Below are 16,385 nucleotides of genomic sequence, written 5' to 3'. Positions count from 1 at the left end.
GGGTTTCACCATGTTGACCAGGATGGTCTCGATCTCTTGACCTTGTGATCCACCCACCTCGGCCTCCCAAAGTGCTGGGATTACAGGCTTGAGCCACCGCGCCCGGCCCTCCAGTGATCTTTTTTCCCTAAGGGTTACTGAGCTAAATTACTCTTAGGACTTCCTGTTGCCCAGATAATGCCAACATCAGCATATATTCTGCAATATACTTTTTGAAAGTGCAGGGACATTATTTGACAAATTTGTATTAAAAATTTGTTTTCCTTTATGAAGCTCCATATTAATCTTAAATTTCATAGATGCCAACTATTGCCTAGTACAATCTCCTTGGAAATAGCAAGGCAGTATATCTTCTAGGAAGTTGTTTAGATTTTGGATGTGCTAAGATTGTGTGCAATTAAAATAAGTATGAAAATAGATCCCTTACTATAAAACTGGCCTTTTTGGGAACTGGCATGGTTTTACAGTGTGTCCAGCACTTCATTTGAGCTGATCTTGCTGGTGGAGGTGCCGAAACAAGAATGAATGAAAGTCCAGGACACATTTTGAACCCTGGTTGGGCTGGGGTTACTGTAGGATGCCCAAATTTGTCTTTAGAGTAGAAAGAGCTTTGGACTAAATGGAGTGAATGGCTCTCAGAACAATCTGAGATTCTTATGTCTCCAAACATCGCAGGGAACCAAAAGTCTGGCCAAGAAGGTCTAGTCCCTCAGAGCCACGAAATCCTCTGGCAGCTCAGAACACACAGACTGAAGAGTGTGCTGTGTGTTTTTCTGCCCCATCCCTCATTTGCCAGTGATTAGCTGTGAGTTTTGGGCTGAGGATTTCTAGAGGCCCCAAGGGGCCTGGGGCCCTTTTCAAGTTTTCCCAGGGCAGGCATTCCAGATCATTTTGAAACAATGGTTAAGGTCCTCGAAGTTCTCCACCTCGAAATTACCCATTTCCTTAAAAAAATAAGTTGTCCCTCTTTAAGGATACTGTTTTTTGTTTTTTTGTTTTTTTCTGAGACAGAGTCTTGCTCTGCCGCCAGGATGGAGTGCAATGGTGCGGTCCTGGCTCACTGCAACCCCCACCTCCCGGGTTCAAGCGATTATCCCACCTCGGCCTCCCTAGTAGCTGGGACTACGGGCACGCGCCACCATGCCCAGCTAATTTTGTTTGTGTTTTTAGTAGAGACGGGATTTCACACTGTTGGCCAGAATGGTCTCAATCTCTTGACTTTGTGATTCTCCCACCTCGGCCTCCCAAAGTGCTGGGATTACAGGTGTGAGCTACCGCACCCGGCCAAGGATACTCTCAAAGTCTGGTCACAATGAAACCAGAAAAGGGGCTAGCTACAATTCCCAGATCATTTTTGTTTTGGTCTTAGGCAGACTATAATTTTCTCTCTTATTTGCTTCCAATCTCTTTCCTTAAGTGAGGGGGTTTCTTCTCATAGACTTGGGATACTTGCCATCTTAAGCTGTTTTTAATGTTACTAGAATGACTGGATTATTTATTTCCATTATTGCATAATAATAAAGATGGAAATTTATCCAATGTTTGCCAGATGTTAAAACATTGGTTTAAGGATTTTAATGTATTAACTCATTAAAGCTTAGAATAATCCTATGTGCTAGATAATATCATTGCAAAGGAAACAGAAACACAAAGATGTTAAATAACTCGCCAAAGGACTACATGACTGGTAAGTGACAAAAGCAAGCCTTAAAAATCCAAGCTGCCTGGTTGCAGAGCCCAGGTTCTAAACTCCTACATCTTACGCTTCCCCAGTAGCACACGCTGTAAAGAATATTTTAAAAACCTTAATGAAATGCTTGGTTCATTTAACTTATGCTAGGAACCTTCCTCTAAAATAACATTTACTAAAAGGCTAGGCAAAAGATACAGGAAAAATCTAGATTGAAAATTAGCCTTTTCCCCCTTCTCATTCATCTAGTTTAAACTAAAACAGGACAAGCTGGGTTCCAAAATTCTGACATCTGGGTACCAAATTAGGGCACTCCTCCGTGAGGCTTTCAATAGTGAAGGAAACATATGGTTCACTCTTGGGTCCTTTGATGAGCAGAATTCTGCTGCATAAGTGAAACATTCGAAGCAATGATCAGAAAAGACAGGTACAGAAGAGAGAGGCTTTTGAGATAAAATAAGAATTTAAAAAATATGTCACTAGAATCATAGCAGGAGCTTTTGAGAGCTTTTGTAGAGAATGCATTAAATAGCATTTGTGGAAATCATGATTCTGACTTCCAGATGTGAAAATAAATGGTTACGAATAATGTGAAATATATGCTGGGGTGTGAGTAGAGCATAAGATATCTGATCTAATGTGTTTTTAAAACTTTTTATTCTTTGACCAAAACTCAGAACACATTTTAAGCTGCTTATATTTCCTCATTAGCTATGGATTACAGCCACCAAGCAAGGGGTGAACGCTGGGACATTCTTTTGGTCTGTGTAAGTTACCTTTATTTTGTTAATATTTATAAAATGACAGCTATGATTCAATTTCTAAAACATCAATTTAATTTTTATTTTGTTTCAGTTAAATGTGAAAGTATGGAACTTTTGAATATTTACTAATTCAAAATAACCCTCCAGGTATTTTTTCCCTGAGGGCCTCCCTCTCTGCCTCGTCCCTCCTTCTCTTTCTCCACCAGCTCTCCTTTGTTCATCCTCTCTTAACAGAATGTAAGTAAGCTGGTCTCTCCTTCCTGATGTCCTTTAGATTTTTCTATTCCAGTTTGTAGGTTTTTGGTAACTTGCTACTTAGGAAATGTATATTTCTCTTAGATTATTTATGGCTGTGGCTTCCATTATCATATTCTATCAATATATAACAACATACTATATTTATTTTGGTTCAGAACTTAAAAAAATCTAGGTGGTCTCAAGTATCTGTGGAGCCAATGCAGTGGGCTAGAGATTGAAAGTTCCAGACAGGAGACAAAGGGAAGCCTCTATTTTCACTTCATTTTCCCTGAACGCCAGGATTTTTCTAATAAGAAAATGGGGCTTCTTCCTATCCCCAAAGAAGTGATGGGGAATAAACAGTTAATGTTCATAAACCTTAAGATGAATCTACCTAATAAAAGTATCAACATGCTGATGATTTTTAAGGTTCCTTAGTAAGAAGAGGAATCTGTTTCTACTTTCACGGGGATTTTGTTCCCACTGAGATGTTCTTTCCATCTTTTTTTTTTTTCTTTAAACCACCTAAAGCTGTTTTTATGTTTGCCTCTATGCCTAACAAAAATCTGACTATTCTATAATAGCAGTGTGCTGAGAGCCATCACAGGCTCAAATTAATCCAGAATGATACTGTCTGTATTCTCTAAAATCAGAAATAAAAGTAGCTTTTTTTTTTTCTTTCAGATTTGAAGGGCTAAATTGAAATTGGGTTTGATGATTTGAATCTAGCATAGAGCATCCCTTTAAAAGATTTCTTTCTGTTTTTTCTTTAAGAAGTTTCTGAGTTGTAAATGGCATGTTGATTTACCAGTTTTATCCTATGCATGACATTTCTTTAACTCTTGACTGTCATAGATGCTTACAGAAGTGATTTTTTTCTGCTCTATAACATATTTGCCTGGCAGAATGGAGAGGCGCCAACAACATAATTAATACTGAGTCCCCACCTTTGCCCCCCCTGAAACTGCTGCAAAGCCTCTTTGAAAAGGCTCAGTGTTCTGGTTTGAATAGTAATTTTCTCCACCCATTTGAAACCACTTATAAGAAGGTGGCTTTTATATGCTCCAAAGATGTCTGTAGTTTTCATTTGCTTCTCAGACTATTATTTTATCTCCTTATCCTGAAAGTGACTTGGATTCATTTTTTCTTTCCTTTTTTTTTTTTTGAAGCATTTTATAATTTTAAAAATATTATCATACTTTCAGTTAGTTAAGAGAATATAAAGGTCAAGGAAATCTACATAGTATATATTCCGAAAACTTAAAAAAATTTAGAACCAAATTCAAACCATAGACTTAGACTTTGAAGGCATTCTTTTTAACATGGTTCCGTACTGTAACCTAAAACTATTCTTGCTTTTTAAATGATAGTATTTCATTCTGAAATAATCAGCTGATGCTCCATTCTTTTGTGCCAATTCATGTTCAAAGACAGTAATTCCCATGATGCATGACTATTTAGATTGATTCTCATCCCAGCTTTGCTGCTTATTAGATTGGTGACCTTGGACTAGTGATTTAATCTCTCAACAAATCAACGTCCTCATCTTTAAATAAAAATTATAGTATCTTCATCATGGGATGTTGCAAAGATGCAATGAGCTAACATATTGAAAATACTTATGACCAGGCATGGTGATTCATGCCTGTAGTTTCAGCACTTTGGAAGGCCGAGGCAGGTGGATTGCTTGAGCCCAGGAGTTTGAGACCAAACTGGGCAATATGGCAAAACCCTGTCTCTGCAAAAAATATGAAAATTAGCCAGGCATGGTGGCACATGCCTATAGTCCCAGCTACTATAGGGCATAGTAGTTTAAGGCACTTATGTAAACATAAATAAAGATACTCCTACCAAAAAGATTATTATGGAGGCTGAGGTGGGAGGATCACCAGGCCTGAGGAGGTTGAGGCTGCAGTGAGCCAAGGTAGCATCACTATACCTCAGCCTGGGCGACAGTGAGACCCTGTCTTAAAAATAAAATGAAATAAAATAAAATAAAATGCTTATTAGGGTACTTGGTACATAGAGAACAACTAATAAATACTGTTTGTTTTCTTACTCATATTCTCTCTTTCAATATTGACTAGACAAGGGCTATATATGTCTTAAGGTAATTTGCTTCTCTTTACCATTAAATACTTCATCTAGTTTTTCTTTCCTTTTTATTTTTTACCATGTCTAATATACTTGGTTTCATGATAAATTCTCCACCAATCAGTGACGGTGAAGACAGCAACACGTACCCCATTTCTTTTTCTGCTTGGATATCTACTCTTTCTTGGTCAGATTTATTTGTGTAGTCTGTGCATTATATTTGAATACTGAATATCGAATATTGAAACACTAATGGCTAAGGGCCATGTCTTTTTGGTCACTGAGGTTATTTCATAAGGATAACCTAGAACACCTAGGAAACTTAGAGACAACCTGGTCCAACTCCTCATTTAAGAGATTAGAGGCTGTTTGTGGTGGCTTACACCTGTAATCCCAGCACTTTGGGAGGCTGAGTTGGGTGGATCACTTGAGGTCAGGAGTTCAAAATCAGCCTGACCAACATGGTGAAAACCGTCTCTACTAAAAATACAAAAATTAGCCAAACATGGTGGCAGGCACCTTTAACCCCAGCTACTCAGGAGGCTGAGGCAGGAGAATCACTTGAACCTGGGAGATGGAGGTTGCAATGGGCTGAGATCATGCCGCTGTACTTTAGCCTAGTCAACAGAGCGAGACTCTGTCTCAAAAGAAAAAAAAAGGGATATTAGAACATTAAGACATAGAGATGTTAAATGTTGCACCTAAGATCAGAGGTAGGATGGCTACTGAGACCTCCAGAGTCCTCATTTTATTCTCCAGAGTCCTCATTCTCATACACACAATCAGCACTTGTCCACAAAATAAGAATCACTTGCTTATCTTTCCTTCAAAGAAAATGGAGACTCCTCCATAATAGTCTTTTTGGTAAGAATATCTTTATTTATGTGTACACAAATGCCTTAAACCTAATATACTCTTAACAAATATTTTGTGAATGAATATATCATCTCTGTAGACCTATAAATTTAGTAATAACAATAAAAGCTAACATTTTTCTAAACCCTTTCTATGTGCCTAGCACTATCCTAAATGCTTTACATGTATTCTCTTTTCATCTTTACAGTAACTTTATGAGATGGATACTATTATTGTCCTCGTTTTCTAGAAGCATGAAAAGTTTAGATAACTTGCCAAGTCTTATCACCAGCATTTGTTAGAGTCAGGATTGAAACCAAGCACTCTGGCCTCACAGCTGGTGTTTTTAATTCCCTGTCTACCATTGTTCAAGTACCCCATCCAACGAGGGCCTTCAAGAGTGAGCATTCTGAGCTTGACACAGATTCTGTTAGTTTGTGTTTTCCCATAGCATTAAAAGTGTGTTCATTAGGGCCCATTTCTGCAGCTTAACACCAATTACATAAAATAAAGCAGCTTTTAGGCAGGTAGTGAAATAAGGTAAACTGAAAAGGCTCCAGCATTCACTTTTTTTTTTTTTTAAGTTAGGAAAGAATTCAAAATATGCAATTATTTTGCTCAGATACAAAGGATTTCTAAGGCTGAAGAATTAAATTCCTTAAGTGATTAACCTGGCTTTGCTCTACCTCTTTCTAATTCAATTATAGGATATAATGAACAGGGTCAGATTTATCCAGTAGCCTTGGAGTATGTTTAAATTTGGACTCATTTTATGGTATGCATGATTTTCTGGCCTGGAAAGAAAGAGGATGCCTGGGGAAGGACATCCTGTGATGTGACATGGATGGTGACAGGGGAGGGGAGGGAGAGAGGCCACTTGATGGGAGCCCCTGCCTCAGATTTATCCTCCTGGCTCTCTCACTGCTCATATCCATCGACAGTAAAAGTTTAAATGGCTCACCAATGTTCCACAATAATTTTTCCTGACCGCAATTAAGCTTTAGTGTGAATTCAACATGAACATGCCTCTAATGCCTGGTCTCGGATGGGGGAGCAAAAACATATTTTGTACTCCTTGTTGGGAAAGAGTGGTGAATTTTCCCTGACTGAAGATATCACTCAGCTTGTGAGCACCTTAATGTAACTCAGCCTGGGATGCAGTATTGTCATGTTAGCCATGAACCCTCAGAGCTCTTACAGCTAGTGCCAGACTTAGGATAATTGTATTTCAACAGAGGAAAGAGACTTAAACACAGAAGTCATTGTGGATGAAGATTATACCCTTTTTGTCAGTCTCTTAATTATATGTGCCTATTCTTTTTTTTTTTTTTTTTAGACAGAGTTTCACTCTTGTTGCCCAGGCTGGAGTGTAATGGCGCAATCTTGGCTCACTGCAACCTCTGCCTCCTGGGTTCAAGCGATTCTCCTGCCTCAGCTTCCCAAGTAGCTGGGATGACAGGCATGTGCCACTACACCTGGCTAATTTTGTATTTTTAGTAGAGACTAGGTTTCGCCATGTTGGTCAGGCTGGTCTTGAACTGCTGACCTCAGGTGATCTGCCCGCATTGGCCTCCCAAAGTGCTGGATTACAGGCGGGGAGCCACCACACCCAGCCTGTTATTGGTAGATTTTTATAGGGCTGGAAGAAAATGGCAAGAAAACCTTTTCTAAACCATTATTTTATAGAGGAGGAACTTAAAGTTTCAGGTTAGATAAGGTTTCTACAGTCATATAGCTATTTAGATGCAGAATGATGACTAATTATGATCATTAATAAAAAAATAGGGTTTTAAAGAAATTACTGTGTCTTAGGTACTAGACATGCCCTTTCCTTGTCTTGTTTCATTTCATCCTTACAACCAAGCTGTACAGTGTCTTTTGCTGTTGGCTTTATCTTACCAATGAGTAAACTGAGGCCGAGAGGTCAAGAGGGGTCACACTGCCAGCAAGGGGCAGACTGGGGATATAAGTACTGATCCCTTTATGGCCACAGCTAAAGGCTTGACAGAATAAATGGCATTGATTCTGAAGCCAAGGTCCTTTCTGCTTGTAATAGAGTTACTGATTAGTGAGACAGGTTCCTCATTTTGACTGTGAATCAGAGTTTCCAGTGCAACCTTCTGTGGAAAAGGTTGAGCAACATAATATGTTGCAAATAGTAGTTTAAACGCTAACTCGAAAGAGGGCCTTTTACTACAGATGAAGTGAAAACAGATGGTGGTAAATAGAGAGCATTTGGCCTGGGTGCAAGAGCACGTACTTCTCAGGCTTGAGTTTGTGGAAATGTAACCTAATGACATGCTCTGCTTGCGTTTGCCCTCCAGTGTCATCCCTCACGAGCGGAGAATATTAACCATATTGCAGTGGCTCACCCTGCCAGACAATGAGAGGTATTTGTTTCTGTCTTTCTTCTTCAGGATATTTCCATCTTAGCTTAGAATTGTGTCAAACACTAGACTGTGGAATAGAAGCACAGCCAATGTTTGGAATTAAAAGTTTTGTGGTTCTTAGCCTTAAGTGTTACTTCCTTAAGAAGGATATAATAGACTTTGGTTATTGGGACCGCTTAATTACTTGGATTACTGAAGCTATTAATCCTGTCCACTACCCAGCAGAGCTGAAGGGAGTTTCTGACTGTGATAAATGAACCAGCAGCATCCCAAGGATTCCAGAAGTATCATGAGAGACGCTTCTCTGTAATGGAGTTAGTTGTTCTTTCAGGCAGCAGATTGCATAGCCCATGTGAATTACCAGCCTCTGTTATCTTGAGGGTCAAGGACCCAAGTACAAGTTCAAGTTTTCGTTTGTGACTTTTGAGTCCTAAAGATGGTTCCAGACAGTTACCACAGATGGGGTGCTGGTCACAGAAGCAATAGAAAAAGAAAGTTTTCCATGGTAATACAAATAGTAGTTGAGGGATAAATTAACTTGAGAATATTTTTTAAATGCGGTTTTAAAAATATGTGATATATTTTGTTACGTGTGGAGATTCTGAATCTTCCCATTTTCTTACAGGCCTTCGGTCTATGCCTTCTATTCTGAACAACCTGATTTCTCTGGACACAAATATGGCCCTTTCGGCCCTGAGGTTAGTGGTTTAGCATCTGCCTGAGAAGAACCTGTGACCCTGGCCTACCTGACCGACTGACCTTATTTCAGGATTTGTGTCAAGTCTGTATGGATGTTTGTATCTACAAGGTTTATGCAAAATCAAATAACTACAAGGCTAAAAATACTTTTTTAAAATCGTAGACCTACCTGTTTTTCTTACAGGGGCTTCCTTACAGATTGCTTTGATATTTAAATATTCATTTACCCTAAACTTGATGTTAACAGGAAATGGGGTATATTCTAGCCTTGTGGGTGTCAGGTGGAGGATGAACGATCAGGAAGGGTTGGCATTTGGGAACAGAGTGGAAAAAAAATCTTGAGATGAAAGCTGCGATACAAAACATTGTAAATGAATTTCAGCGCCCTTAAAATGATTAGGCAGTTTAGAGAGGGTAGATCAACTAAGCAGCCTCAATAACCGCACTAGATATAATACAATCAACTTGGCATAAGTTATAGCAATGGACCCTTTTTAATTGAATACATTTTGGAATAGGTATTATATACTGTGAAATTGTCACCACACTCAACATGTGAACATATTCATCCCCCCTCCCCAAAGTGACAAATTATCAAGAGAACTATACTGCTGAATGAATCTGCTTAGTAGAGCAAGGTGACTTTTTTTTTTTTTTTTTTTTGAGACAGAGTCTTGTTCTATCGCTCAGGCTGGAGTGCAGTGATGTGGTCTTGGATCACTGCAACTTCCACCTCCCAAGTTCAAGCGATTCTTCTGTCTCAGCCTCCTGAGTAGCTGCGATTACAGACACATACCACCATGCCTGGCTAATTTTTGTTCTTTTAGTAGAGATAGGGTTCCGCCACGTTGGCCAGGCTGGTCTTGAACTCCTGACCTCAGATACCTCAGATGATCTACCCGCCTTGGCCTCCCAAGTGCTGGGATTACAGGCATGAGCCACTGTGCCCGGCTGAGGGTGACATACTTTTTATCAAACACTCAGCCATCATCATGGAAGACAATCTGTAAGGTAGCATCCAGTATAATTTCAAATTCAGAAGGTGGGAAAGGAATGGTTAGAAATGTCCCCACATTTCATTCAGCTCAGACATTAAAAAATATGATGGAGTCTGCAAATCTAAACTTTTGCAAATTTGCAAATTTAAAATTTTTAAATATTTAAGTAGCCTAGTATCCCACAGCACACTGCTGACTATAAATAAGTTCATTGTTTTCAGATGAATTAGAGATACAGGTAAACATATCTTGGTTTAAGTATTTTTGAAGAAATTGTAGCATGTGACCAAGGAGTCATAAGTGTTTCTGAATGCTTTGACACGAATTCAGTGGTGATTTATTTAAGCACTAGTAACTAATAGCTATGTGAAACTATTCTTAGTTTGTCTAAAATCACTGAAGTCATAAGTTAGATGCTTTTTTTCCAACCCTTTGAAATTTAACCTGTCTTGTATGATTGTGAAACACAATTGATAAAATGACATAAACATCTGCATACATGATGCCGGTTGAGAACACCAAAGCAGTTTGAGACCAGTCTGACCAATGTGGTGAAACCCCATCTCTACTAAAAACACAAACAAATTAGCCAGGTGTTGTGGCACGCATGGCTATAATCCCGGCTACTCAGGAGGCTGAGGCAGGAGAATTGCTTCGACCTGGAAGGCGGAGGTTGCAGTAAGCTGAGATTGCGCCATTGCAATCTTGCTCCAACCTGGGCAAGAAGAGTGAAACTCCGTCTCTAAATAAATAAATAAATAGACACCAAAGCAAGAATGAATGTTTTATCTTTAGGATGACTTTCTTTGAGATTAACCTAAAGGGAACAAAAGGAACCATATTTTATCAACATGTTAACAAAACAAAACAAAACACCTAAGCAGTTCCATGTTTCCTACTTAAAAGTTTGACCTCTTGGCTAATAATATCCCGTCAAAGAACCTGTGGGGTAGGCAAAACAGGGATTGGTATAGCTATTCTTTTAAAAGCAGGACTCTGGTTCCTTTGCTTGGCTGCTAAGTGGAAAACTTGAAGATAGACCCACAGAACTTTGGACTCCCAGACCACAGTCCCGTCCATGGAACCATTTAACCCTCCTTCAGTCCAGGAGATAAGCAAAGTGGTCAGTTAATAACTATGTTCAAATTATACAGAACATTTTCTTTATGGCAAAAGTTGGCTTTTAATAATACAGATGAGGTATAACTCAAACCTTTAAAATTATGTGACTTAACGATACATGTTCCTTGTCAATAAACATCTTTGGATTTCTAATATGTATATTCAGTTATAATTACATGCATGAAAGTATATGTATATGTGTTTTAATTAAGAAACAAACAAGTGTTTTTGAAAGTACTGAGTAGGGAATCAATGAAGCATGATATAGGATGCTTTAATTTGCTATAATAATTTTTCTATGGTCAGGGTTGCTCATCAATATATAAACAGAGATTTTTCTTACAGTACCTTTGCATTAAGAGTTGAAAGTATTCATGTGATGTATTTTCAGTATTACTACTTCTTGCAACTAGGGTATTCTCATATGTCTACTGGGTAAACTCTTAACTGGATACGTTGGAGTTTATCTTCAGTATTGGCAACCTGACAACCTGAACATTTTCTTCTCACAAGGCAAGGGATATTTTCAGATTTCAATTAATTCTCATCTGGTTCTAGGAATCTTATTTTAACTGAAAGAAAAACAAAATAGTTTGCACTTTTAAAACATGAAACCAAAGCAAGTCAGCAAAACCCCTCTTCTATTGTAGGCTAATTGATGTATATACCTACGTGTCTTATAAGCCTACCTATAAGTCATTATTTACATTTATTACACATGAAAAGATTATAACGTACTAGTTGAAAGATTATTTAAAAATTAGTAACATACATTTTACATATAAGAAAATAACTCATATTTGAAATTTCATGGAAAGGATTTTAAGTAGCAAAATGCTATATGGTATACTAAGATGAATTCAGTTAAAATTTATGCTTTATTTGCTAAATATTTGAGTAAACATTTTTTCAGGATGATTCTCAAAAGCTATTAAATGAGATGACCAAACATTGAGCTAATAGCTTCAAGAAATGTTGTACTGCTCCTGGTTTCAGAGTGTAACGGTGAATGTTCAAAGATATGCTTGCTTTTGATTATTGGCGCAATCTTTTTCTTTTCGACCTTCTATGCTTTCTCTGTGACCCCCTGTTCGGCTGCTCTTCCAGGCCTAGAGGCAGAGCTTTGGCTGGCTAGTCCCTACCTTCAGATGGCAAAGTATCCTGAAAAGCAGATAAATCTGCACCTCTACCTCCCATCCTCTTAATAACCTCAGGCTAAAATTTCTAAATTCAGGCTAAAGTATGGCTGGTCAGTGAAAACTTAGCTTTCATCTACCTCTAACATTTGAAGAAGGAAATACATGCAATATAATCACTGGATGAAAACCCAGTTTGACTAAACCCTACTCTTCTGCTCTTCTAACCTGCTGCAATCAGAAGGGCTCACCTTTGGAGCCTTTGGAATGTCGAGGTCTCTTGCAAATGGCATAGAGTTCGATGGGCCGACTTGATCGCTAGCAGAATGTATTCAGTGACCGTGAAAGGGAAAATCCTCTTTTCCTTTTGCTGCTTTTCTCATGGAGATTTGCCTAAAAGTAGGAGCATTAAAAAACAAACGGACAAAACCAAAGTCTTTGGGGGCTGTGTCTTTTGATCGCTCTAGCAGAGGGAGTGGATGAGGCAGAAGCAGAAGTGCCTTTGCCGTGGCTTGCCCTGGAAATGGTGAAATCGCATGGCAGACGTCCCCCTTCTTGGATACACTAACATTGTTTCTCCTCCCGCCCCTTCCTGCATCTGAATGGCTCTCAGGACAGTCCTCCCAAGAGAAGTCAGTGAGGTAAACAGCAAGGCTTGCTGCTTTAATTCACCTTTGCACCGTCAGCAAATCAGGGGCCTGTTTTTCCTCCAGCATTTGGAAATCCCAAAAGGTTATCTTCAGTTTATGTGTCAACTTTACTGCTCTCTGGATTTTAAAAACAAAATCCATAGCATGTAACTCCCCTTAAAAGCAGGTTTCTGATAGCAAGAGCATCAGTAGACTCTTTCTTGATCTGTATATACCAAGATAAAAAAGAGATGACTTTTTGATGATCTTTAAGATTTATCTAATTTTAAATGAGATTTTGGCTTAGAGTTTCTCTATACAGGAAACCTCAATTGTCAATGAGTTCTTTCTCCTGCTGAAAGTTCTGATTTGTGGGAGTACACTGATGATTAAGGAGGATTACTTATTATTTATGTTTCATTCCATCCTTGATCCTTGCCAATGAAGGTGACAGTTGCTTTGACATAATTGCTGGCGTGAACAGATAGATACCTGTCAGATTCTGAATGGAATCACTCACATGAACCTCATTGTCACCTTGAAATGTCCAAGTGGCTAGTATTTGGCCTAGTTTTAAGTTAATTCTTTATAAGTGGAGAGCTTTTCATAACCAAAGACCGGTCTCTCCCTAATGCAGGAGTTAGGGAATACAGAGCTTCTCTAGTGTTATCTTCCTGTATATCCAAAAATATCAGCAAAAAGAAACCTGCGTGACTAGATTTTCTTAAATTGGATGCTTGTTCTCAGCAAAGAAGCTGTGACAACGGCATCAACGTCAATTTAAGAGGCTTCTCTCCATAGAGTTCCTCGAATCATCCATCCCTTATTCCAATTTTTTCTCACTTAAGGAGCCTTAGTTATTCTAACTGAGACTCTGCTGATCCCAGATGGGAAAGTGTAAGCTTTACATCTGACCCAGAGGGACAGACGACTTCTGAGTCCAGACATCTCTATCCGCCAGTACAGGAGAGTAGTTATGGCTCACCCTTTACTCCGGCTAAGAGACCTAAGAGGAAAGTTGTCCCTAAGAGGAGACAGGAAAGACCAGTTGCTCCTCCAAAGAAAAGAAGAAGAAAAATACATAGGATGGATCATTATGCTGCGGAAACTCGTCAGGACAAAGTAAGTTTATCTACTGTTCCAAAGCTTTGTGGCGGGCAGGTCTGAGTTGAAGGTTGCCTTCAGTGCCTTGGTTGGAAACTTGGCTGAGTAAGTTTTAGAAAAACTCTGGTGCATTGACCTTGGCTTTGAGTCCAGAAGAATATGGTGCTTCAGAGGTTAACACTGATGTGAAGACTACCTGAATTCTCAACATAACAGGAAAAAAAGAAGTATTTTCCTTTTTTAAGAGTTTGTTGCCCCAAAACTAGTATTAACATTTAGGCTGGAGTGACTGTTAAGATTGGTTTTGTTTGCACTTATTCACAGGATCAGTCACATGGTCTGTGGCCCTGGTTCTTGAGAACAACCCTGCAAGGTAAAAGGGGGTATTCTCAAAGACAATGTGGATTAGAACTCAATAGGAAGTTGGCTTAGATTAGGAGTCTGTGCCTTCAGTGATCAGAAAAGGTGTAGGTTGCAGAGAAGGAAAGAGCTGAGACAGAAGGAAAGAGAAAATAATGGGCGGATAGAGTTGTATGCCATTTCCACAAGAAATATCTACTCTTCTCAGTATGTTCAGAAGAGCCTATCAGTTGCTACTTTTCCTAAAACCTTTGAATACTTCTGAAGCAGTATCTTATCCGTTATCCTCTGAACTGATCCCCAAGAAGTAGGTTCTGGATTTTATCTGGGTCATCCTGCTGAGTAGAGGAAAATAAATCATTGCCAAAGATTAAAACCTGTTGTGCATTTGGTATTTCCTTATCTAGACAGAGATCCTTCAGGAGAGCATGGTTTTCTCAGAAACAAATACCACTTTGTTTCACACCTGTTAATCCCTTCAGATTATATGGCACATCTCTTTCTGAAACTCTATCGTGACTTCCTCCTTGGGATAGGATTTGAGATACTGACTCCCATCATGAAAAAAAAGTTTACACCTGATTTCCCTGGTGAAATGATAGGAGGAAAGGTCTTGATTCACCTGAGAAGATGCTAGTGGAAGATAATATCATGTGTCTGAATAAAAGTAATACTCACATCCCTTTCGTGCTTATCTTAATCATCTTGGGTGTATGTATGTGATTGTTAACTAAGCTATAAGATTCATCTAAATATGCTTCCTCTATCTTTCTATTCTTTGTCTGATGAGATGTTTCTTAAAAATCTTTCCATTGCACAGTTAAAGTTGAAAGGGGGATAGAAAGGCTTTAGTATGTGAAAACGTTCATGCTGTTAGCAACTTCCATTTGAAATAAGAAAATGAGAGAGATGGATACAGTTTTTTAGGCTTCGGAAATGGTCTTCAGAAAAGAATTGAGTTTTCATATTTTGTTAAAGAAGAAACATTCTAGAACAAACTCAGGTTCGCTTCTGTTTAAGTTAGTACTCTTATAGGTTCTTGTTTCACTCAAAATCAGCTTTAAAAGAACTAAAGTGAGAAGCAATAACTTGTTTCTTAGAATAGGTTCTTCTGCTAAGAATCCATTGCTTGCAGAATCCAACAGTGAAATTACTTAGAACAAGATGGATCTCATTGTATTAATGATATTCTAATTTATTATCCAGTGGAAGGTTATGATTTTAACCTCAGAACAGCTTTTGATTCACTTAATGTCTATCTTATTGCCATGGTTCAAAATCTAATGTGATTTTACTTAGGGAGCTGTCCATCTGACTTTCTGTTCACTCTCAAAACTCTTGGATTTCTAGGATGCTGTCACATTTTAGAAAGTCCATTTTCTCTCTTTAAGAATTTTCATTAACAATATTTTTGACATTTTTATATCAAAGAATCTTTAAAGGGATTGGATGAGGAGAGGTTTTAATTCTCTCAAAAGAAAGCATATATAACATTCTTAGATCAGATTTCCATTAAGAATGCAATGGCAGGCCAATCTCCCCAGACAAAGCTCTGCCTCTGGGCCGGAAGTTTTCTTTCCAAAATGTTCTAGGGGTAGAAGACTTATGAGAGACTGAAAGGGAAAGAAAGAGAACCCTGTGGGGACTAACTTGCTTCTTTTTCCCAGATGACAAATCCTCTGAGGGAAATTGACAAAACTGTAGGGCAATTAATGGATGGACTGAAACAACTCAAACTGCATCGCTGTGTCAATGTCATCTTTGTCGGAGACCATGGTAAAGCTTTGTTTTTTCTTTGCTAATAGGATAGATGGATAATGTTTCTGATCATATTGAGGAAAAGAATTCTTGCCCTTAGAAGCCAAGATTCTATTCTTACCGTCCTTCCCCTTTTCTTTAAGACGGGGAAAGAAATCAGGCCATGATTCAAAAGCATGAGATGACCTGAGAGATCCCTGGGTTCATTTTGATCAAAAGCTGAGACTTCCTATATATTTTTTTATTCTTTACAGGAAAGGCCTTTCTACAAAAATCTGTCTCTTATTAAAGCGATACAGACAGTTACCTTGTGATATTAACAGCTGCTTCTGTGAATGTGACATATCAGGTCATAATCCCCATCCCTGCCAGCCACATCCCCAAAAGGAGCCCACAGAGTTTATATAGTTAAAAAATACATCTAAATATGATAAAGGAGCAGAGACATAGGATTCTTGTCAAAGAAGTGGCGTGTAATCAAATGGTTTCCCCGAATCCACTGAAGGAAGTCAAAGCCCAAAGGAGAAGGCCCTGCTATAATTCAGAGGG

At 38.6% G+C, this 16,385-nt stretch overlaps 1 protein-coding gene across 3 annotated transcripts in view; it reads left to right on the top strand.

The window, feature by feature from the left end:
* ENPP2 (ectonucleotide pyrophosphatase/phosphodiesterase 2) overlaps window positions 1-16,385 on the top strand; it is a 119,497-nt gene that overhangs the window by 64,975 nt on the left and 38,137 nt on the right. For all 3 annotated transcript variants that reach the window (XM_017530698.1, XM_017530697.1, XM_037739313.1), the window contains exons 9-12: window positions 2,402-2,457; window positions 7,965-8,030; window positions 8,656-8,728; window positions 15,746-15,854. In XM_017530698.1, coding sequence (XP_017386187.1) covers window positions 2,402-2,457; window positions 7,965-8,030; window positions 8,656-8,728; window positions 15,746-15,854 — 304 coding nt within the window. The remainder of the gene's footprint in view (window positions 1-2,401; window positions 2,458-7,964; window positions 8,031-8,655; window positions 8,729-15,745; window positions 15,855-16,385) is intronic.

Source organism: Cebus imitator, unplaced genomic scaffold, assembly GCF_001604975.1.
Source record: "Cebus imitator isolate Cc_AM_T3 unplaced genomic scaffold, Cebus_imitator-1.0 Scaffold68, whole genome shotgun sequence".
NCBI classification, from domain to species: domain Eukaryota; kingdom Metazoa; phylum Chordata; class Mammalia; order Primates; family Cebidae; genus Cebus; species Cebus imitator.
Note: the sequence above shows the minus strand (reverse complement) of the source record. Positions and strands in the feature narration are given on the sequence as shown.